The sequence below is a fragment of the Herpailurus yagouaroundi genome, unplaced genomic scaffold, assembly GCF_014898765.1.
Source record: "Herpailurus yagouaroundi ecotype Mexico unplaced genomic scaffold, PumYag 142, whole genome shotgun sequence".
Lineage (NCBI taxonomy): Eukaryota > Metazoa > Chordata > Mammalia > Carnivora > Felidae > Herpailurus > Herpailurus yagouaroundi.
The window spans coordinates 40,060,217-40,086,010 of record NW_024412397.1 but is presented as its reverse complement, the minus strand read 5'-3'; the positions used below and the strand labels follow the sequence as shown (position 1 = coordinate 40,086,010).

General features: G+C 34.1%; 1 protein-coding gene across 1 annotated transcript in view; it reads right to left on the bottom strand.

Moving 5' to 3' along the window:
- The window catches only part of CCDC178 (coiled-coil domain containing 178), a 435,616-nt gene that overhangs the window by 296,802 nt on the left and 113,020 nt on the right, over positions 1-25,794 (bottom strand). The window contains exons 10-11 of the mRNA XM_040478494.1: positions 15,068-15,163; positions 14,783-14,919 (exon numbers count right to left, since the gene is read on the bottom strand). Of these exons, the coding sequence (XP_040334428.1) occupies positions 14,783-14,919; positions 15,068-15,163 (233 nt within the window). The remainder of the gene's footprint in view (positions 1-14,782; positions 14,920-15,067; positions 15,164-25,794) is intronic.

Sequence of the window (25,794 nt, the reverse complement as noted above, 5' to 3'; positions counted from 1 at the left end):
GAAACCAATATTACACTGTATGTTAACTAACTAGAATTTAAATAAAAACTTGAAAGAATGAATAAATAAATAAACAAATAAATAAAATGAGGGTGATGTGGGTATTAGGAGTGAAGAGTGTGAGAAGATGTGAAAAAGGGGTCAGGAAAACTGGACAATCTAAAAATTTTTTGGTAGTGCTGAATGTCACTTGAGATTCATAGTCACATACTTTAAGTTCTACTCGGCAGCAAATTTATTGCAGTGCTAATGAAGCTTAAATATGAGGGCCTCTAACTGACCCCAACCCCTTGTGAAGTCCTTTGAGTGTCTAACGGCATTTCACATGGTTGTACATTTTTGAATAAAGTTTGTGAAAATAATATATTCTAACCAAAATTTATTTTCTTTTTCTAATATAATTTACCCTTTGTCAAGTGGCACTGAATTGGTTGTGGGAATTCGGTATTCATAAGCTTATATTTTTTTCATAAAGAGATCTCATTCTATAACATTTAGGGCCCACCAAAACAGGATCCACCCATGGTGAGATTAATTAATCTCAGCTGTGTCTTACTGTAGCCACATGCAGCTGTTTGGATCCTGCTTCAGTTCAATAATAGAGCTTTTCAAGTCACAGAAATAAAATTTGAAGGTGATTTAAATGAAGGGTTATTTTTAGTCAGATATAACTAGGTTCTGTGAGAAGAGAAGGAAGGACAAGAAGGTAGGATATACACATCTAGTAGGGATAACAGACTGATCATCTTAAAGTGTCAAATAATGGAGTGAGGGTACTCGTAGAGTAAGTAAGCTGGAAAGAGAGGTGTCAGCTGTGAGAGAGTAGATTCTTAAAACTGAAAAGATGAGAAGATGTAGGGGTAAAATTGTAAGAGAAGGTGGTTGATATGATATGGAAGAAAAGACTGTTGGGAATACGGAGGTCTAAAAATTGAGAATCCAAGTTCTTACACATACTGAACACAGACAAATTTGGGTTTTGATTGCCTCTGAAAAGAGACAGAGAGAGAGAGAGAGAGAGAGAACAGAAATGGGAAGAGTAATTTATTTGTGAAATTTTAATTTCTTACAAATAGGTCTAAAGTAGGCTAAAACATTGGTAATTAATTTTGAATGGTGCATACAGCTTTTTATCTTTCAATAGCTGAAAAAGTAAAAGCAAAATAGTTTAAGAATATTCATTGGAAAGCATGCTGTTAAATGCTGAAAAAAATCATATTCTATACTCCTGCAAAGTAACTCAAATTAATAGGCTGGTAAGATATAGCTAAGCGAGTATGAAAGACACAGTACCCTGTGGATTCATTCTAAGTATTCCAGGCTATTTAACAACTTCAATAATATTCTAATTGCTATCTCCACAAATAAATCACTACCCTGTTAACTCTTGATAAACACATTCTATAAAATATACCAGTAAATCTTTATGGTGTTCAATAGCTTTTTTGCTCATTTCCCTCGATTATCAACCCCATCTTTGGATCAGTGCAGTTACAATGGCACTGTCTTGCTTGAGGAACAGTAGAGCATTAGGAGTAGATATTCTGAATATTTTACAGAGCTTGGATGTAAGAAAATAGCTATACAGAAATTCATACCACACAGTTAACTTCAAGCAAACTAAATACAAATTAATCAATTTCAAATCATCTTAAACAAGTTCATTTTCTTTGATTTACGTTGCTGAAGCCTGCCTATCACATGAATAAGTAATCAAGTGAAGTTGTTTGCTCAAGTCAAATGTCCCATATGTAAAAGGTTTTTTACATTTCTAAAGGATGCTGGCTCATTTGAAAGACAAAATTACTAATTACACACTGTACTACAAGGTAAACAATTATGCATCATTATCACCAAAAGCTCTTGCAAATATTTGTATGCACAGAGTCATGAACAAAGTCTGTTAACAAATATGGCATCTACCTTTCAGTGTTGCCATTTTTAAAATGAACCATATACGAGCAATAGATCATATATTGAATTAATTATGTAACTTATTCAAATAGTGTAACAGTTGGAAATGACATCAAATAGTGAGATGGTATTCTAAAGGAATCTTAGAATATATGTATCAGTCCAAATTTGGAAATTTTTGATGACGATATTCAAAAGATGTATGAGTGTCAGTGATTTGCTTTAAAAGTTTTTATTATTATTTTTAGACTTAAGGAAAAAAGAAGCTGGGATTAAGGGAAAAGTGATTTGGGTAATGGAAGAATAAAAAAGAAAAAAATAAAAGACTAAAAACAGAGCTCTTTGGAGAAAGCAGTGGGTATACCCAAATACAGATGGAGAATTAAATAAAGTAATAAACTTTTGACATATTTTCTAAGTTGTAAATGTAATGTCCATAGTCTGCTGTAACATCCCAGATACAGGAATCAAGACTTACCAATGAAGGTAAACAGGCAGTATTTCTGAGAAAGCACAAATTTTGGATTCAGACAGACCTACATTCAAATCCTGATTGTCCTTAATGTAATTGGGGGTGGTGCTTTCATACACTACTTACTTATATGTAAAATTTGCTTAATAATACCTACCATTAAGGTTGTTATCAAGATTAAGCTTAAATAAATTGAGAATAATATATATATTGTACTTATATATGTTGAGCAACATATGCGAGTGATTTAATAAATAGTTTTTTGCTAATTAAAAAGTATGTAACAGCATGGATCTTCATTACAGTGACATCTGGTTTAATGAAATGGAAGACAATGAGAAAAAAAAGACAAAAAGGGTAAATAACCATTAATATTGCTTTGGAGCAAAATAAGATATCACAAATGACATTAGAATTAAACATATAGCCAGGAGATTAGGAGAACAGATATACTGAAGCAAAGCAAGAAATAAGGATAACAAATTTTTATATTCAGCTTTCATTAGTTCATTATGTGATTTATTTAACACCTACTGAGAAAAACACAGACAAGTACACAGACACATACAAGCACAGACAATGCCTAAAGCCAGGAGCTTAGCTAAGAGGAAACACAAATAAACAAACCAACAGTAACTGTACATAGTGTGACAAGTCCTAGGAGAAAAGTGTATGCATTCAGTGAGGGTTAGTTAAATGAATACTTATGAGAACTGACTGCATACCAAGTGCTACCCTAGGTGACTGGGATATAAAGATGAATTAAAACTAAACTCACGATTTATATTCTCGTGAAGGAAAAAAGACACACACACACACACACATCTCTGTGCGATCATAAGTACAATAATAAACAGAACTACTTAATACCACCATATTTTGGGGATAGGGGAAGTTACTAAGAGGGAAAGCATCTGGGAAGAGTTAATGTCTGAGCTATTGTATGAATGATCACTTCATCATATTTTTTTTTAAGCCAGAAAAAAGAGGAGGAGGAAGAGAAGGAAAAGGAAGAGGATTTCAATCAGAGGAATACCAGAGACAAAGATTAAAGTTTAAAATAACATGCGTTTGGATATATTAGTATTTTACTAAGCTAGAACATTGAGATCACGAAAAGGAATGGTGCAAGATGAGTGTGAAGTTGTACAGGTAACAGATTAAAGTGTCTAATCCATCAGTCCGGGAGATAAGACTTTATCCTATAGTTGGTAGAGAGACTCAAACTTTTTTTAAGATGCTGAAAGGAAATAACATTTCATCCTTTGTAGATAATTTGCACCAGTAATGCTGTATATGACAGATCTGAGGGTGAGCCCTCAGAGTACCTTGGAGTAAGGTAGACTAATTGGAAGCCCATTTTAATATTCCAATTAAGGGAAAATTAGCACATGATTTAGGTCACTGTTAATTAAAACAGACAGATAGGAAAGATCATTTAATTTTTTTTTAACGTTTATTTATTTTTCAGACAGAGAGAGACAGAGCATGAACGGGGGAGGGGCAGAGAGAGAGGGAGACACAGAATCGGAAGCAGGCTCCAGGCTCTGGGCCATCAGCCCAGAGCCCGACGCGGGGCTCGAACTCGTGGACCGCGAGATCGTGACCTGAGCCGAAGTCGGACGCTTAACCGACTGAGCCACCCAGGCGCCCCGGAAAGATCATTTAAAAGACAGACTTGGGGCACCTGGGTGGCTCAGTCAGTCAAGGGTCCGACTTCGGCTCAGGTCATGATTTCGTGTTCATGGGTTCAAGCCCTGCATAGGATTCTGTGCTGACAGCTCAGAGCCTGGAGCTTGCTTCCAATTCTGTCTCTCCCTCCCTCTCTGACCTTCTCCTGCTCACACTGTGTGTGTCTCTCTCTCTCAAAAATAAATAAACATTAAAAAATAATTAAAAGAAAGACTTAAAGAAGTTGGTAGGATGCTGGCTATAAGCAGATAGAGAGGCATATAGGATGATGCGTGAAGTAAGTAACTTGGTGGATAACGGTGTCAAGATGTGATATTGCAGGAGAGAGTAGGTATCAAAAACAATTCTATCGGGAGAAATAAAAGATGTGGATAGAGATTAAGAAGTGAAGAAAAATATGACATATGTTAAAATAATGAGAGTAGATACAATTTCTGGAATTGAGAGCAGACCAAGGATGTACAGGGGCTGCAGTTAGGACTCTGAGCTCATCTATGAGAGACAAGCAGAGATAAATGAGCTGCTGTCGAATTCCTAGAGAGAACAGCTTCATAGAGTTAAAGGCAGAACCAAGAGAGTGACATGCTGAATCTCAAAAAGAGATAGCATCAGAGAGGGCATTAGACACAAATGTTTGGTTCACATAGCGGGCAAAAAGATATTGCAATAACATGAAAAAAACATTCCGTGAATTTAGAAAGGGAGATGTTCATTGTTGTAGTTGTCTTTAAATTAAGTAAGAAAATTTTGGTAGCATTGGAGTTTCAAAAGCCAGACTGCTGTGGGTCAAAAAGTGATTAACAGTCAAGCAAATACTGTTAATAATCTAGCAAATATTGCTAACTACGTGAAAATTTTAATGAGAATGTAAGGGAACTACTGTGTGATTGCCAAATATACAACTAGAATGAAGACAAGGCCTTCACTTTAGGCTGGAAGAGGGTTAATGGTGAATATAGCCTGAAGGAAGAAAGTAATGAACAAAGATGTCAGAAATAGAAGCTATAAGGATAAACTATGTCCTGTACAGGGCAAAAGGTATTAAGATCAAGAGCACCGATGGACGTGCTAGCCTTAAAGAGGAAGTACCATTTGCCACTTAAATTTAAGGAGGCAGGAGAGCTGTTTGCAGATACTAGCACTGTAGAATACATTTGACAAGATGCATCATATCTGCAACTGTTCTTTCCAATATGGGTAACCTATAGTATAAAGAAAATTAACGTTTTCTGAGTTTATCTTCTTGGGATTTATCATGATGCCTGAATCTAAGGATTCACGCTTCAAAAGACTGTTATCTGCCATTGTCTTTTTGAATATTGCTTTCCCATTCTCTATTTCTCATTCTATTCTCCATAATACTTAATATTTATTCCATATTTTTGTCTCTTTTGCTCTCTGTACTGCATTCCGGGTTCCTCTTCACGTTTCCAAGGGCACTGATTCTTTTTTTCCCCCAGCTGCATTTGGTATTTAATTAATAAAATATTTAATCAAAATGAATCCAGTTTTAAGCTTTACAAGTTTTGGTGAATTCTTTTTCAAACCTCCCTGAACTGTTTTGATAATGTTCTATTAGTTTGTTTTGTTCCCTTTAATCATTTTAAACTTACTTAGGCAGATTTAATCTAATACTGTCATTTGAAATTATTGTGGGTGTAAATATACTGCTGATTATTTCTGCTCTCATTCATGTTCTACTTTCCCTTGTTGTTTCATATTTTGTAAGATCATCTTTATTTAATGTTTACTTATTGAGAGAGAGAGAGAGAGAGAGAGAGAGAGAGAGAGAGAGAGAGAGAGAGAGAATGTGTGCGAGCGGGTGAGGGGCAGAGAGAGAGAATCCCAAGCAGGCTCAATGCTGTCAGCGTGAAGCCAGAGGCAGGGATCAATCCCACAAACTCAAGGCATCATGACTTGCGCGGAAAACAAGAGTGGGATGTTTAACCGACTGAGCCACCCAGGCACCCCTGTGAGCTTTAAAAGCTTTATTTGAGAAAATCTTGTGTGGCCTCTGCCTGTTTATTTCTCTAGAGAATATTTATCAAGGTAAGATCACTTTTTAAAATGATAATTTCTTGGTTGGGGCCTTACAAGATCACCTACATGGTATAAATGAAAACATCAAACAAGTGTCAAAAATAGCCATACCATTCTCTTGTTTCCTACCCAGGTTCCAGGCTTAGACAGACACACTTTCTTATCTCTGCCTTTGCTTGTGGGTATATGTTTTCTGCTCTGCCCATTCAAATGCTCTTACTTTGCCCAGTTCCCTTACTTGCACAGATCCATGGCCCGTGGCCTATTATTTGAAGACACTAAAATTTAATCACCCTGTTTGCCAAGATCAGCAAAGTCATTTTTCAATTCATAATTTTAGAGAAGCCAAATATCAACTAGAAATTTAACTTTTTTTAATAATAATAATATAATATATATAAATATAAATATAATAAATAATAATATATATAAATATAAATATAATAAATAAATATAATATATATAAATATAAAAATAATAAAATAATAATTATTATTATTACTATTATTATTATTTTGCATTGCCCTCTGAGGATTTCCTTTACTTTTTCATCAGCACAATGCGGCATTTAAAGGATGTATGTCCTATTTATGCTCCATTTGTAAGTGTCTTACAGTCTCTATTATCAGTGTTGCAAGAAAAGTAAACTCTGATTACTTTTTTATCTACATACTCTTTTTTAGACATAGTATCCTGTCCTTTTGTTTAACTTTATGACTCAAAATTTATGTCCTCCTCATTTCTGTGCTATAGATCTATCTAATTTTTACTTCTCATTTCTATTTGAAGAGCTGATAAGAATCTGAAATTTAATATGGCCTGAAGACACATAATTATATCTTCTCCAAAATCCCCCTCAGACTTTCCGCAAGCCCTCGTTACCTCAGCAAGTAGCCTGACGATTTTCCCCCCTCACATCTTATATTCCATCTGTCAAAAGATCCCATTGGTACTTCCTCTAAAATATATCTGAATTCAGCTATTACCATTTTTATTGAAAAAACCCTTGATCTATATCATCATTATAATTTTTCTGAGTGACCAAAAGAGCCGGCGTCCTTCTATATGCACCAAAGTCCGTCCTGCAGTAAGCTGCCCACAGATCTTTCTAAAATAAGATGTAAGATGCTTTAAATGCATTAGATGTTTCACCCACATTCCTTTATCACAGCCCACTTACAGGCTTGCAGTATCTGGGCCCTGTATGCCTTGGAACATTCGTCTCCTTGAATTACTCTGCCCACATACAATTTTCTAGAAACAGTGGCCTCCATTCTGTTTCAGAACACACGAAATTTTTATCCATCATAGGACTTTTGTGTGTTCCATTACTTCTATTTGGCAACTTCTTTCCTGGAACAGCTCAAGGCTGGCAAAGCTTCTTCATTAAAGTCTCAATTCAAGAGACAGCAGTGTCCTTGGAGGTCATTGCCAAAGCAGAGGTCCCAATTCTTCACTGGCCCGGTCACTCTAGCACATTATCCACTTTTTTTCTTCCTCCCAAGAGTATCCGTGACTGAATTTTTGAAAATTTATCAAATATTTAGTATCTATGTAGCAGAATGTAAGTTTAAATGATATCCCCAGCACTTAAACAGTATTTCATATAAAGCAGGTGTTCAGGACTCAAACACACACACATGGACAAACACAGGCACACACTTGCAAACATACATTTGATTTTTAGGTCTACATTTTCTTTAAGTACAAATATTGATTATAAAGGCAGTCATAAGCATATGGTTATATTATTAGTCTACTAGTCATAAACAAAAGACTATAAAATCACTGCGTAAAGTAAAAATAAAGATATACGACGCTATTTCTGTTAACCATTAAATAATAAAAACAATTGACCTTTGTATTATTGTCTGTATCTCCTATAATGTATAGTGTACAACCCACAGAAATGGAGCCAAATGATGTTTGACAAAGAAGCAAAGGCAATACAGTGGGGCAAAGATCATATTTTCAACAAATGATGTTGGAACAACTGGACATACACAGACAAAAAAATAAAGCTAGACAGGCACCTTACCTCTTTCATAAAAATTAACTCAAAATGGATCATAGACCTAAATGTAAAATGCAAACTATAAAATCCCTGAAGATAACATAGGATAAAACTTAGTTGAGCTTGGATATGGCAATAGTTTGTTAGACACAATAACAAAGCACAACCCATGGAAAGATTAATTGATAAGCTGGACTTTGTTAAAATTAAAACCTTTGGCTCTGTGAAAGCCAAGGTCAAAAAATTGAGAAGCCACAAACTGGGAGAAACTATTTGTAAATGACACATCTAATAAAGACCTGTTGTACAAAGCATATGAAATACTCTGAAAAGTCAACAGAAAGAAAAAAAAATCCAATTTAAAAATGGGTCAAAGACCTTAATGGACACCCCATCAAAGAAGATGAGTATATGAACAATATCAAATAAGTATATGAAAGGATTATTCAAATCATATGCCAATAAAGGAAATGCAAATCAAAACAAGAAGAAGATATCCCTACACACCTATTAGAATGGTCAAATGTAGAACACTGACAACACCAAATGCTGGTGAGGATGTGAATCAACAGGAACTCTCATTCATTGCTACTGGGATTGCGAAATAATACAGCCCCTATGGAAGGCAGTTTGGCAGTTTCCTACAAAACTAAACATATTCTTATCATATGATCCAGCAATTGTTTGTTGGTATTTACCCAAAGGAGTTGAAGACTTTTGCCCATGCAAAAACCTACACGCAAATATTTATAGTGGCTTTATTTATAACTGCCAAAACTTGGAAGCAACCAAGATGCTCTTCAGTAGGTGAATGCTTAAACTGTGGTATACCCAGATACAGAATATTATTTGGTGCTATAAAAGATGAGCCATGAATGACATAAAGGAACTTTAAATGGATATTAGTTAGTGAAAGAATCCAATTGAAAAGGCTACATACTATATGATTACAACTATATGACATTCTGAAAAAAAGGCAAAACTATGAAGACAATAAAAAACTAGTGGCTGTCACAGTTTGGAATGGAGGAATGGAAGAATGAGTAGACAGAGCATAGAGGACCTCAGGACAATGAAAATACTCTGTATAATACCATTATTACTGCATTACTAGGGTATTACTGCATAATACCCTAGAATGTACAACACCAAGAGTTAAAATTGATGTAAATTATGGACTTTGGGTAATATGTTCTGTCAGTGTAGGCTCATCAATTGTACTAAATATACCACTGTGGTGAAGGTTGTTGATCATGGGGGAGGCCGTGCATGTATAGGGACCAGGGGTATATGAGAAATATCTATATATTCTCCTCAATTTTCCTGTGACCCTATCTGATCTTAAAAAAACAAAACGTTAATTAAAAATCTATCATTTTGCACAACTTAAATATATACACATTATATTTCTCAGTTATACTTCAATAAACCTGGAAAAGTTTTAAAAATAAGTAAGATAAATTTTAATAAATGTCAAAAATATTTGGTGCTTTATTCATTTTTGTTGAATTTAGATTTCATTTTCTAATTAATGGGAAAGCAGTTTTTGTTAGTGGATAAGAGTTTACAGAGGCCATTAATATTTCTTGATTCTGCCCTATCAGATACGGAGGAAACTCTACCTTATACTGATATAAAACTTGGTGTTATAATTTATCCCACAAAATTTCTATCTCATAAAAATTCTAATTTTCAAGCAGTAAATGAAGTAGTAGACATAGAAAATTTTGCTTGCCAAGTTAAAGCCTTCTACATTTAACATGGAACTTCCATCTCCATGAACATCTTTCCTCAATTTCAGACCTATCCGTCAGAGTGATATCTAGATACGTACACTTGAATCATGCCATACACGATTCCAAACCAAACATATCAACATCTTCCCTCCAACCTTTCTGTTTTTCCTCCGTATATTTCCCAAGTTAGTGTCTGGAACCACCATCAAACCAGTTATTCAAAGCTTAACTCATTCAATTACCACCAAAGTGATATCTTTAAAAGAGAATCTGACCATACAGCTTCTTTGGTGCATTTCCATGGTCTTCAGCAGAGTCGAAAGTTAGTTCCCTACCCTCAGTGTTTGTCTCTACCTGCCTGCCACATAAAAATATGTGTTCATGTGCACACACACACACACGCACACACATGCACACAGAGACAGACACACAAGTCAGATCAAGCATTTGCTCTAAGCTCTAGCCACAAAGTCAAAGTGCAATTCAGCACAATCTTACCTGTACCCTGAGACAACTGCATTTTAATGTTAAGGCTGCTATTTGAGATTGTTATCATTGGAGTAATATGTCAAGCGTATTTGAACATTTATTAAACATCAGTTAAACTGAAATCACATTAAATTGCAAAAAAAAATAAGAGAAGGTAAAAAAATCCTGAATCTGAATACAGAAAATCAAGTTTCAAATGCCAGTGGTATTAGGCTGTGAGAACTTCAAAAAGGCACTTTGCCTTTCTGAATCCCAAGTTCTTTATTTTTTCCTTGGAAGCACACAAGAATTCTCTAGAAAAAGCAGAATTCAATAGAGGATATATAAATATTCCACCTCATTAGTGATCAAAGAAATGTTTGAAAGTTTGAAACAACATTGAGGATGCATTTTTTCACTTATCAACTTGGAAAAAACACAGCGCTCAATGTTAGCACAAGTTCATCACAGAACAAGCTTATGTACTGCTCAGCTTCAATAAATGACATAGTCTTTCTGGAAAGTAGGTTTAGAAAGGTATTAGAAATTTATTTTTTTAAAGGTATTAGGAATTTAAAAGCATTATAGCCATCTACTTCCAGAAATCTACTTGAAATTTTAAAAAGCTAAGATTTCTGAAAAATAATTGCCACAATGTTTATGTCATGAAAATAAAAACAACCTAAAAGTAAATATTAGAGTAATTATGAAAAAATCATGACACACCCATATAATAGAGTTTTTTACAGATATCCAAAGCTCCATTTTACCAAAACTTCCAGTGCTTTCAAAATGAAAGAATCTTGTATGATCTTTTTGCACTGTTGTTATAATGTCTATTTTTTGTAGAAAAGAAAATACAAAAAAGTGCAAAAACAGATTGAAAACCTAAAATCATTTCAATAAATAGAGAAAATAACTAATATGTTACTGAGTTTTTTCATCCATAATGACACTAATTGTATGTCCTTTTATTCCCAACATAATATAATAGAATTCTTGTTACATTGTTATACAAACCTCAAATACATTATTTGAATATCTGTAAAAATTATTTGAATATCATGGTTTGGGAAATGAAAAAAAGTCTTGGGCATATACAAGGGCAAAATTGAAAAAAAGAATCCCTCTCATAAATATAAGGTTGCAAATGTTAACTCAATTTTATCTTAGGACTCAAAGATTTTCCACAAATAGTTTCCAGAAGAAAGTGGACAACACACAATAAAAATAGCCAAGAGCACAAGGGAAAAAGATAGCAAAAGCATGAGTTAGGAGAATAAGATGCAAAAATAAATGACAAAGACTACAGATATTTAAATTATTAGATTTAGATAAAATAATAACTATTTTGAATAACTATGTTGAAAAGCAAAAGATAAGCTGTAAATATCTATATCAAACAGGGAATTATAAAATTACTTAGAAGATTTGGAAGTAAAACAAACTGTGGGGAAACAGGTTCTACTTACATAAATGGGTTAAAAAGCTTAGGGCCGACAGCCGCCACCGGGCAAAAGCGCCTGAGGTTAGGTAGCGAGATATTGTAATGGATCACGAATAACTTATTATATCACTTGTTATATCACGGAAATTACTTTCCATCTGATGCCAATATACGATTTTATTTGGATCAAAAACTCCACTTGTCCCCCCCAGACCCTTTGCTTCTTACACATACAAGTTAATGATTACTATCTGATTGTTTTCTTCACTTTTGCCAAGTGTGTAAGATCTTGTTTTCTTCACGTTCACCACGTGGGAAATACCTTGTGAGCTCAATAAAGTCAAGATGAAACCCCTGTTCAGGCCCTTGTCTCCTCCCATACACTAGCCTCTCTCGTATTCAATTCTGTGTCCGCTCTCTTACTGGACAAGACAGAACTCCAGACTCATAGTTTGTGACAGCAAATAAAGTTTCGAAATGAGTAATTATTTTTGCATCTATCTATCTACCTACCTACCTATTTACCTTGCTAGCTACCTACCTACCTATCGACTATTAAGAGTGAGAGACTCACCAGTGAAACACGAATGTAAGAAATGTTTGCCATATATGAACTGATATTATCTCCTCAAATATTATCTCTGTCCTTTTTTTATCTTCTCGTCTTTTGGAACATCACTTAAACATGTGGTAGACCTGACTCTTACCTGTATATCTCTTAATTTCTTTGATTTCACTAATCTTTCGCTAATTCTTTGTTGACTAATCTGCTGTTAAAATCATCACTTATTTTTTTAATTTCAAGTGAAAATCTAAAAGAAAAGTTAAGTAATTAAGTGATATCTAAAATATTAACAGTCGGTTAAGCGTCCGACTTCAGCCAGGTCACGATCTCGCGGTCCGTGAGTTCGAGCCCCGCGTCAGGCTCTGGGCTGATGGCTCGGAGCCTGGAGCCTGTTTCCGATTCTGTGTCTCCCTCTCTCTCTGCCCCTCCCCCGTTCATGCTCTGTCTCTCTCTGTCCCAAAAATAAATTAAAAACATTGAAAAAAAATTTTTTTAAATATTAACTGGACAAGCACAATGTATACACTGGAAATCCTTTACAATAACCAAGGCTACATTTCCACTACATGTGATAGACTGTATCACTATTCTCAATTATGTACTGTCTCTCTTTTTAAGAGGATTAGACTTCCCACCCTGTTGACATCAGGCTTGGCCATATGACTTGCTTTGTTCAATGGAGTGTGAGCAAAAGAAACACTTATCATCTTCCTGTGGAAGCTGTAAGGGTCATCAAGTGATCTCACTAATGAATCTGTGCTTACCAGAGCAATGTGCCCTAGCAGGATCTGATTCTTCACCCTGAATCTAAGAAGTAGAAATAACATGAAACGCAGACACAGCTAAATTGCAATGCAAGTGAGAAATAAACCTTTCTACTTGTATACCACTAAGATGAGATAGACGCTTGTTGGCAAGATAATCTCATAAATGCTAACTCTCACACTTCCTTTCTTCCAGAGGGGTCTTCTCATTAGCTTCAGAATTTTTATTTTTTCTCCTATGGCTCTCTTAATAAAATGTAGTAACATTAACAAGTACAATTTTAAGTTATCTTTTGGAAAACAATGTTCCTTTTGCTGTCTTTTCAAAATTCTTTTCAACATATAGATAAATCTTATAGTTTCATTCTAGCATTTCCAAAGATAAAACGATCACTAAGAAATTTTAACAACTTCCTATACAATCATCCAATATCATTATTACCCCTTTCCCTTCTTTGTTCTTTCTTTCCCTTCAATAATTAACTTTGGATAGCACAGTATGTCATGTACCATGCTTGATGATGCAGATTCAGTGATGAAGAGAATACAGACATGGCCTATGTCTGCCCTCACAGATCACGTTTTTTGAGGGAGATGAACAAGAGTCAAATATGTGCACACAAAAATTGCAAATATGGCAAGAGATCTGAAGGAGAAAAGTATGTGTGCCATATATACACATAATATAAGAATTGGATTTAACTTGGATTTCATTGATTTAACAATCAATGAAAAAGCTTCTCAGAACTCACTCCAAAACTGTCTTAAGGATAAAGAGTAATTTGCTGGGTAAAAGGAACAGGAAAAATACTATAGGAAAAGGAGATAGCACACAAATGCCATATGGGCTGCCAAACACGTGGCAAATAGGAGAAGATGAAGCAAGGCTATAGTATTTGAACCAAATGTGATATGAGACAACAGAGGCAGGTATGTCTGCCTATTCAGGGACCTTGTCGGAGATGTTAAGGAGGGGATTTTCCCTTCATTCCTGTTAAAATTAATGCAGGTGTGGAGAGGAACTGATCATACTTATGTCAAAAAAAACAAAAAACCAAAAAACAGAAAAAAGAATGAACCCACCACAGTGTAGATAATGGATTAGAAAGGAAGCATAATGACTGCAGGTAAACTAGCTTTGGAAGTCACTATAAGCTCTTGCTAGACATGATGATAGCTTGTTCCAGGGTGCTGATCGAGCAGTGTTAACAGATAAAAAGATATTTAGTGTGTGAAACATTTCTTCTTAATATGTTGAATATGAGGGTTGAAATAGAAACAGAAAGCAAGAAAACCTGTAGGTTTCTGAGCTAAGAAAACTAGTAGTTGCTGGGAAGAATTGAGGGTTGACTGAAGGATAGCAGGAGCTTGATTAAACATACTGTAAGTTTAAAGTGTCTTTGAGTGTAAGAGGACATGTCAAAAGGAGATGATATGAGTGAGCAAAAACTCCTCGTAAGATCATTTTTTCACTACTTGATATCTCTAAAGGGATTCAGAGTGCTTTAAAGAGCAACATTTAGAATAGAAATAAACAACATTTAAGCTGATGATAAACACAAACACCACCAAACCACCCCAGAGATGTATCCATGTAAAATGAGGAGATACATTATATTTAACATACTTAATATATTATATCAAAATAAAAATTATATTTGCAAAATTACCTGTCATTGATAAGACCTGCCATGGTTTCAATATCAATTCCAAGCTTTCTGTTTTCTTCTGCCAAATGAGTATATGCAATTGAAATATCTGAAAGGTCTTTTGCAACATTAGAAAGCTCAATATCCCATGTTTGTTTCTTTAAGAATAAGAGAAACATTTATACATGTTATGTATCTCAAAAAGAAAAAAAAATGTGTAATAATGTCATTACTTTTAGTTGCAGGAGTTAATATTTAGGAACAGAGAACAGAGCTCTAGGGAGAAGTAGAAAAAGGTCAACTTACTGTTGCATAATAATTATTGAATGCTTCCAGATATTCCTTTTCATAACTTTTTCTCTTCCAGGCTAGTTGATCATAATTTTTTTTCAAATTGTCTAGCTAAGAAAAAATATACAGAAAAAAAAGAATTATGAAGCTTCCTCCATTTTTTTGTAAATTAAGAAATATATTTCAAATTGTGTCGGTACCATAACTTAATAAATATTGATTAAATAGTATAAAATAACACCATAAGTGGTTGCCATTTATAAAAATTGATACAGGATTCTGAATATAATGTACCAAATCAATTTAACAGTGCTCAAATAATTAACCATGAAAAACAGATTATATTTTAGTTATAAGTTGATAAATATTAGAAAATTCAAATCATAATTCATCACATTAACAACTTAAAGGAAAAAAAAAACAACATAAATATGGTCAATACTCCAGACAATAGCCGTGATAAATTCACTATCTAGTTTTGAAAAATTTTAAACTAGTACAAGGAAAAACTACACAAATATAAAGAACAACAATGCTTATTTAAGAGTTTCAATCAAGATCCACGTGAAAAGAAGCCATGCAAAGGTTTAATAGAATAGATTATGAGTTATCTTAAAATTATAGTTGCATCAACTTGCCAGTATACTAAAAATCATTGAATTATACAATTTTAGAAAACATATTTAAGAGGCAACAGATCTAAACACTAATGACAAAGGAAATAATTCAACAGGACATTGTTTCCCAAACCATTTCAGAACAATTTTTTATTTTATTCATACTAAACACCATACTATTTGTACTAGTATGCATTTAATAATTTTCTTAAGGCAAGTCACATGTTTATTTAAATAATTTTTTCAAAAAGAAAATTGTTATTATAAGTTACAAATCCAGTATTATATGCCATAAAGGAAAGCAACTTTGAAAACAAAAACAATTTAGGAAACAAACAATATAAAAAAAAAGTAGTATTAAATGTATTCAATTTACCAAAATAATACTAAATATATTTCTCTTAGAATTATGATCAGTAATTAAAGAAATATTTGGATTGATGTTGTAACTTTAAGATGAGAATTTCAATGAATTATGATTTACCTGTATATTTAATAAATTTCCCAAGTAACGGGACAGTGTATTTCTAACCAGTACACTGATAGTGTAGATAAATTTCCCAGTACACTGGACAGTGTATTTCTAACCCAAATAAAAATGGTTTTTTTTAATAATTTCTAGTTTCAAGAATTCCTTTGAAATATCTTCCAGAATTGTTCTTCAGAAACTGTCCAATTACTAAGTGATATACAAGCTTTCTTACTCACTCATTACTACCATGGTTTGGGAAGTAATTCTGAAGAAGACTATTAGTCAAGCTTTTTAGATAGTGCAATATATTTTGAATGTATTCCTCAGATAAAGTTGTAGCCAAATCACTCAATGAAACACATCCTCCTTGACATGATTAAAAGGTATACTCTGTGGCTTCAGTTTTGCTGGATTTATTTTTTCTTCAATGTGGAACACCTATTAGATTTGCATTTTAGGTTTTTGGCATTTTAGATTTTTGAGTGAAATTAAAAATATCCTTTGTAAAATATCCTAATTTTTAATGGAGTGCTTTATCATAAAAGTCATCTAGAAGCCCAAGGTTTTTACTGAGGAACACCTGAACCTCTTTTTCTAAATAGGGAATGAGTTTTTTTAAAAAGCACATATTAAATAATGGTTGATCATCCATTTACAAATCTGATAGCACATAGTATTTGGTGGTGAAGGACTTCTCTTAAAATGCCTACATCGTTTTGCAATGGCTTCCCTATGAATATAACACCGGGTAGATTTGCCTGTCTTGGCAATTGTTTGAATATGTGTACTGAATTATTTTCTTTTATCTGGCTATGGCGTTAGTAGCAGATGTGCTTAATCAAAAGCATGGATTCCAGGACTCACTGCTGTTTCTCAAGAAGTGTCAATAAGTTTAAATTTTCTTTATTTGTACACATTAGCAAAGAATTCCCAGTGTAAATGAATTCATCGCTTTGCAGTGAATTATAACAACTTTTATACTAGATAATAATTACTTCTTTATATATTTGGTTATCTTCTCTAAGAGATGGACTGTTGTTTGACATGGGCATTTAATGAATCGTTTTGTTAGCTATATCCCTGAATCTCCCTGTCACCATTTCTTTGGTAACAGGCTTGATAAATGTCTTGCTAACTGCTTCAGCAGATCTGGACTGTGAAGTTAATTGTAATGCTAAAAACATAATTGTAGAGTCTCAGCATTTTCATTCTGTGTCAGTCTGCACACACATTGGAGTATCCTTCTATTTTAAAATTTTGATGGGCTTTATAAAATACTTTTTGCGCTTCAACATGACAACTGTGGATTGTTTAATAATTGTGCCCATTGTGACTAATCTTAGAACACATAATAAAGATTTGTTTTCTTCACTTGTTCATAAAATCCAGAATTCTAATAAAATTCAAGTTCATCCCACACTAATCTTTCTTTGCTGCTTGTACTTTTGCAACATTCGTAAAGGATTTTTAGGAAATACTTTTATTTGGACTTCACATCTATCTAAAGACATGTAACTGTGTCTTCACTAGTGTTCTTCACTAGCGTCTTTATGTCTACACGTAAATATCTTTATTTGTAACCATTTTTCTAGGACTGAATCTACATAAGTACAAAAATCATAAACAGACCCCAAACCAGTTTCTAATGTACTTTCCAGATCAGACGTGGTAGCTCTGATGCCTAAAATTATACATATTTCATATACCAAACAATTGTAAATCTTTAGAAATAGATTCTCCCATGTGTTTTCCAATAAAAAGAATAAAAAATAAACATGAGAATTCAGTGCCTTAATAATCTGTACTGCCATGTGACTGACAGGTGTTTGTTGGAAGGCTTAGGAAATGAAGTTATAAAACATTCATGAACACACCTTAAGTACTATACGTATAATTCTTAAAATCTGCAGTGTTTAAGAAGTACTATTACTTTAGCCCTGCCCTAAGCAATAAAATCCAGGCAATCACACATATTGTTGTGTGCTAATTGCTTTCCTAATACAAACGATAATAAACATAACTTCGAAAATGTTCATCATTGGAATATCTAAAATCATGTAGAATGTCATGAATAGTAATCTTTGCAAGCAAAAAAAAAAAAAAAAAAAAAGAGGAAATCTGAATGGCTGAATGGCTAAAAAAAGAAATGAAATGAATTTACTTCACTACCAGGAAGGAAAATGAAAATTAATCCAACACTTCTTTACCCAACAATTAAGTTAGTATAATTTTAAAATACCTACAGTGTTGAGTAAAGTGAGAAATCTGACATCTGTATTGCTCATATACTCATACATATGTACAAATATACAAACAAAACTTTTTGGAACATATTTCAGTAATACCTGTCTTGAAAAATACAGTTAGTTCTGACACAACAATCCAACTTTTGAGATTCTATCACATACAAAGAACCAGGACATAAAAACAACATATATAAAGTTACTAATTTTAATATTGTTAGTAGTGGTTAATAACCGTATTCATTCTGAATTTATTCAAAAGATAAGTAATTGACTAAGTTATCTGACGTGAATAAAGTGTAATTAATGGCTCAGTGAACCTCCTTTGCAACTTCCTTCTAAAGTGTTTTCTTGTGTATCAGAGCCCAGGAAAGAAAAAGAACAGAAAAGAAGCCAGGGAGGCAGGCAGGAAGGAAGGCAGGCAGTTTCTATTTTTATTTGTGAAAGTGTTCAGGATGCACATTAGTTTCAACCAATAGGAGATAACAGTCAGGCATATTATGGAAAGTAGAACTGAGGTAAAAGGCATCTTCCTGATTATTGGTTGCTTTTGTTTTGTTTGTTTTGTTTTGTTTTCTCTCTATTGGCAAATAAGGCCATAGAGATGTGACTATACATATAGAGATGTGTATAGCTGAATGTTGTAGAGTTGAGTGTCCGTCTACCAGCTGTGGGTACTGAGGCCCTGTGGCAGCGGAAGCAGTGGCTACAGCTCCCATATCCCCAGCCTTCTGATCCAAGGAGCAGGCATACGCCCAACACAGGTCCAGAGGCAGCCTCGGATGTCATAGTGCCTATACTACTGGTCAACTGGGGAAACACTCCTGGAAGCCCAGCCTACAGTTCTCTCTGCCAGTTTTGCAAACTTGTTGAAATCTCTAAACCCCTTTCTGCCTAAAACAGAGGGATTTCTGTTTTCTGCACTGTACTCTGACTGATAGGATGGCGATTTACAGTGGGAAAGATCTGTACCACTAAAAAAGTACATTAGGCTTATATCTAATAACCTTGAGGAATATCACAACGTATTTATAAGTAAAAGAGTAACTTTACTAAATGCGTACATAGAGAAGACCCTTTTGTGATTAAAAATAAAATAGCAAATCATACATATATACAATCATATCCTTATAGAAGCACAGAAAAATATGTGCAAGGTAACACACTGTGTTGGTAACATAGGGTACTTCATGTGACATCAGGAAATCTAATGGGGAGAAAATAGGTGTTAATACAAATAGCTAAATCTTTGTGTCTTTTTATTTGTACCATTAGCCTCAGTGAACACGTTACTTAATAACACTAAGGAGAAATTTAACCTCAGAAAGACAGCACTTAGTCTACACCATTTCACTGTTTTATAAATTGAGTGAGTCATTAATAGCGTGGAAATTACTGAGGATAGTTGTGAATAAAAATAATGAAAACACTGAGGTGGGAAAACATAGTTTGATAACTCCATCACTGAAAAAAGGATATATACAACATTTTAAGTATTTAGTTTGTAATATAAGAAATTCATAATTCATAATGTTTTAGACATATACATATTGAATGAAAGATTAAATTTTAATATAAAATATCAATAAATATTTTAAATATTAAAATCATATTAAGAATAAAATGTTTTTCTATTTTTTAATTTTTTTTTAATTTTTTTATGTTTGTTTAATTTTGAGAGAGAGAGACAGAGTGTGAGCGGGGGAGGCGCAGAGAGAGAAGGAGACACAGAATCCAAAGCAGGCTCCAGGCTCTGAGCTGTCAGCACAGAACCCAACCCAAGGCTCTAACCCACGAACCACAAGATCATGACCTGAGCTGAAGTCAGATACTTAACCAACTGAGCCACCCAGGCACCCCATAAAATGTTTTTCTAAATGAATATGACATCCTTTATATATATTCCTTTTAATCAATGCATTAACCCCTAAATCCCTCTTTTGCAGATTGTTAGGATATAAAATTAACACACATCTAGTTGTTCAAGTGAGAAGACTGAAGCTCAGAAGGGTGTAATGTGCGGGTCACAACTGGAATATGGAGAGGAAATCTGAGTCTGATTCTGATTCTGTGTGACAATCTCTAAAACAACATTCTAAATAAAGTGCTTTAAAAATTCTCAGTCTTATCAATCATGAGAGAAAAGAAAATTTAAAACCACAGTGGGATATATCTTCCTAAAGAATTGTAATTAAAGGGGCGCCTGGGTGGCGCAGTCGGTTAAGCGACCGACTTCAGCCAGGTCACGATCTCGCGGTCCGTGAGTTCGAGCCCCGCGTCAGGCTCTAGGCTGATGGCTCAGAGCCTGGAGCCTGTTTCCAATTCTGTGGCTTCCTCTCTCTCTGCCCCTTCCCCGTTCATGCTCTGTCTCTCTCTGTCCCAAAAATAAAATAAACGTTGAAAAAAAAAATTAAAAAAAAAAAAGAATTGTAATTAAAAATAAATAAAAGACAATATTAGATGATGGTGTTAATCTGAGGCCAGAACGCTCATACATGATGGTCTGAGAGAAAAATGTATATCATAGCTATCTTGGAAAAATATTTTGGCATTATCTACTAAAACTGAACATATGGGTTTTTTGCCCTAGCAATTCCCAACATAAACTAATACATAATTCCAAAGCAGTTTTCAACTCCCTTGGTCTAAAAAATGAGAAGGATTGAATGTCATAAACTGGAATAGGGAAGACTGCAGGTTTATAGAGAGGGTGGATATCTTAGGTTCTGTTTTGGAATAGGTCAGCTTGAGATACCAACTAGGCATCTAAGTGGAGCCTGAGTTGGCAGATATGGTGTTCTCAGATGTTTGTGCAATTTAGGGAAATATAGAGAAACCAGTGAAGAAAAACTGAAAAAAATCTTCCAGAAGAGTAAGAAGAAACAAGAGCAGTGTGTGTTAGAAGCCAAGAAAAAAATTTTCCAGAGATAAGGGTATAATCAACTTGGTTAAGTGCTACATATAATGAAAATAAGGACAAAGAAAAAGTGATTAGATTTAGCAACAAGGAAATCAATGTTGACCTAAATCAGAGATATTTTGGCTGAATGGTGAGGGCAAAAAAGAAAACTGGAATGTGCTTAAGAAAGGATGGAAGGTACTACAACCAAATAAGATTTATTACAATAATTTAAGGTTCAACATTAGGAAATCCATCAATATAAATCACTATTGTTATAGATATAAGAGAAAATATTACAGGAGCATCTCCCTAGATGCAAAAATGACTACAGACAAAATTCAACACCCATTACCAATTTAAAAAAATACTCAATAAATTGAAAGTGATATTTTCTTAACTAGATAAATGAAATGCACACTGAATCCTAAAGTCAGACTCTTATTTAAGGGAAAAAACTAACACCAATCCCATCAAGAGAAGAACACAGCAAATATGCCAATGATCTCTACTACCATTTAACATTGTACTTTGATGTATTACCCAAAGTAATCAGATAAGAGAAACAACTAAAAGACATAAAAACAGTGAAGTACTAATAATACCTCCATTTGCAATTGAAACAATAGCACGTTTGGAAAATCCAAAATAAACAATATAAAAATATAATAAATGGTTTTATAGTTATTTATGAGCACCTGGTGGCTCCGATTAAGTGTGTGACTCTGATTTAGGCTCAGGTCATGATCTCATGGTTCGTGGGATCAAGCCCCACATCAGGCTCTGCACCAACAGTGTGCAACCTGCTTGAGATTCTCTCTAACCACACAGCCCCCGCCCCTTTAATGTAATTAAAATCATACAGTTATATGTTTTTTTACACACCATGATTTTTTACCATTTCAAAGTCCCCAAACTTTGAGTATTTTTATAACCAGAAATACACTACACCAACTCAATCGGAAGAAAAAAAAAATGTAATCCTGTCTTTATTAGCAACAAAAATTTCCTAAAAGACAAAAATGATAACAGGCTTCTACATAACAATATTGGCAACATTACAATTAAAATATTGCATTCCAAAAAAATAAAATACTACATTCCCTTAATGTTCAATTAAAAAATTAGGCATAAAGTAACAGAATACACAAAGTATAATGCTTCTAAAAGAATTCATTATCCAATGTATGCCATTCAAATATTAGCAAGGAAGTACATTTCCATTGAATCACAATGCATTTCCATAATCTTGCCAAAAGAGATGCACACATTAACTGTTATCATTAAAATGTAAATATGAACATATCTGCATACACCTCTCCCTCTATAGTTCCTTCTGCCCCTCTGCTGCCAGCCTAATAAGTCCTGATGTACATTTCTCAGAGACAACAATTACATGTTCAAGATGCTTCCTCCCTTCAATTATAACAACAACAACAACAACAACAACAACAACAACAAAAACAACAAACTTAATAAACTGACTAATTCACTAGCTGTACATTTTATCATACATGGCACCTAAGGATATCCAAAAAGCCTAGATGTTACAAAATAATGAAACTTGGCCACAATAAACACAGATACTTGACAAAAACACACATACAGACCTATGGTTATAACCTAAAACTGTCTTATAGATATGGAAATACTAGCTAAAAGTCCTTCCCTTCCCTCCTCTATCCCCTCTGCCATTTCAATGACTAAGTACAGGACTACATCTAGCTCCAAGAGGTGGATTAACAGACACTTCCAGAACAGTCCTTCCTAAAAACTAACAAAAGGACATTTAAAAAGGGATTATTGGGGCGCCTGGGTGGCGCAGTCGGTTAAGCGTCCGACTTCAGCCAGGTCACGATCTTGCGGTCCGTGAGTTCAAGCCCCGCGTCAGGGTCTGGGCTGATGGCTCAGAGCCTGGAGCCTGTTTTCGATTCTGTGTCTCCCTCTCTCTCTGCCCCTCCCCCGTTCATGCTCTGTCTCTCTCTGTCCCAAAAATAAATAAACATTGAAAAAATAAATAAATAAATAAAAAATAAAAAGGGATTATTTTACTGCCTATACTTTTAGTAGACTTTGGGCATTAGGATTTGTTGATCCTTTAATACACAGCAATATTAACTAAAATGCACACACAGAACGATGGTTAGACAATCTGAACTCGTGTAAAGACTCATGGGCACAGAACCCTGCTCTCCTCACCTCCTTCCCTGCCCCCACCACCCCACCCCATCCCCATGCTACCCAGTGAACAGTCAGCACACTCTCTCCAAAACAACAAGTTTAACAATCCCATTCCCCAAATACAACCATTCGTATGAATTAACAGAATACTTAAAGGGTGTGGCTTTAACTCTCTACTTTGAACATGTTGTGCACTTCTAAACATCTAGAAGACTAGACCCTTTGCCCACTATATACATAGTAACATTGAAGGGACATTCTGGCCTAGAGCCCTTGCTCCCCTCTATCAACCTAGTAAAAAGTATGAGCACCTGTAATGCTTAAAGGGGATTTTAAGAATTTCACTTCCTCTAGTTGTTTTTTGAGAATGGTCTTTCCTATGAATTTAAACACAAAGTGCATATGATGTATTTGTTTACTAACTACTTTTTCATACACTGGCAACCTTTTTAACATCTAGAAAGATTAGGTGTTGTAAATTAGGACTCCTTTATGCTTTATATACACTATATACACAGCTAAGTAAAACAAAATGCAGATTGTCCAGGACAATGATTAATCCTGCCTAACTACAAGCATACTGGTTATAAAGTACTTTCTTCTCTTCTCTCCTGAACCCAGCAAAAAAAAATCATAGAATGTGTACTGCTCTGAGAGGTGGTTTATGTTTAAAGTGATGTTCAAAAATTCTTTTAGATTTAAAGAAACAATATGTAATATCAATATCATTTAAAGCTTTAACAAAGTAAAAAGTAAAAAGTTTTACTTATCAGGTAAAAAGTAAAAATAGTATAAACCCAGATCTTAAATTGTGAATAGCTGCCATACAAGTTCCTGTGGACAGTAACAATAACTACAGGATTAATGAATGATATGAAAGCCAAGAAATTCAACTAATGGAAATATTGTTTAAAAAGTGAGCTAATTTTGGAAAATGTAAAAAGGCAGGCAAATTGTTCAAGCCCTCTGAGAAAAGAAGGCATATGAATCTTGCTTTAACTTCTTATACCATTATTCAACTTTTGTTATTTTTCCATCACAATATTATTTTGTTAAAATGAGGAGTTATGTTAATATTTAAGTTTTAGAGATACTTATCATAGCTTTGATTATAATACTTAAAAACTAAAAACATCCTGGGGCGCCTGGCTCAGTCAGTTAAGCATCCGACTTTGACTTAGGTCATGATCTCACAGTTTGTGAGTTTGAGCACCACGTCGGGCTCTGTTCTGACACCTCAGAGCCTGGAGCCTGCTTCGGATTCTGTGTTTCATTCTCTCTCTGCCCCCACCCCACTTGTGCTGTCTCTCAAAAATAAATAAATGTAAAAAAAAATATTTTTTTAATTGGAAACATCCTAACACCCAATAATAAAAGTCTAAGAAACTCTCAATCATTAAAGTTACATTGTAAAATAAAAGCTGATTTGAATACGTTTCTATATAAGGAGAAACATGTTATCAATTATTATATGCATATGATAACGTAGTTTTTAAAAATAGCGCAAAGCCTGTTTATGCACAAAATATGAACAGTGACCTCATCTGGATGGTGAAGTCATAGATCAATATTTTCTTCTACTCACATTATTCTAAACTCACATATTCTAAAGTATATTCTAAACTTTGAGGTATGCACATTAAGTATCTGTGCCATTCAAAAAGGGCCTTAAAATATTTTAGATAATAGTTTGTATAATGAATCCTACCAGATTTCATGAAGGTTGTAAGGAAGAAACCAGGATACCTCACTAGCAATTTCAGTGTAGTGTGGTGGTGAAAGCCTGACTGGAAATTTCCTTAAGTGGGAATGCAAGGAGAGAAATCGGAGACAGTGAATACAGAAAATCCTTTCAAGAAGTTTGCTTTAAAGTGTAACAAGATGCAACTGTAGCTCTTGGAGAAAGACTTAAAAAGAAAACATTAAGCATTCAAAACAAGGATGTAATAAGTAAAAAGGGACAAATAAGCCTAAAGAAATAAGAAGAAAATAAATCGTAACTATAAAAGCACACATTAACATTTCAGAAGTTGGAAGTGTAGAATTATTCAGTCTAAGGCCCACCCCCTATTTTTTAAAGTCCATGTACAATGGACATGTACAATGAATTAGAAATAAGAGATATTAGAAATAGGAGATATTAGAATTAGAAATAAGAGCTGAATTAGAAATAAGAGATATTAGAAATGAATTGTCCATGTACAATGGGCATGTACAATGAATTAGAAATAAGAGATAAACAAAAGTATAAGAGAGCATTCTATATAATATTATGATAATAATTTCAAAATCTTCATCCACTTGGATTATTTCTAGGGCCATTAAAAATT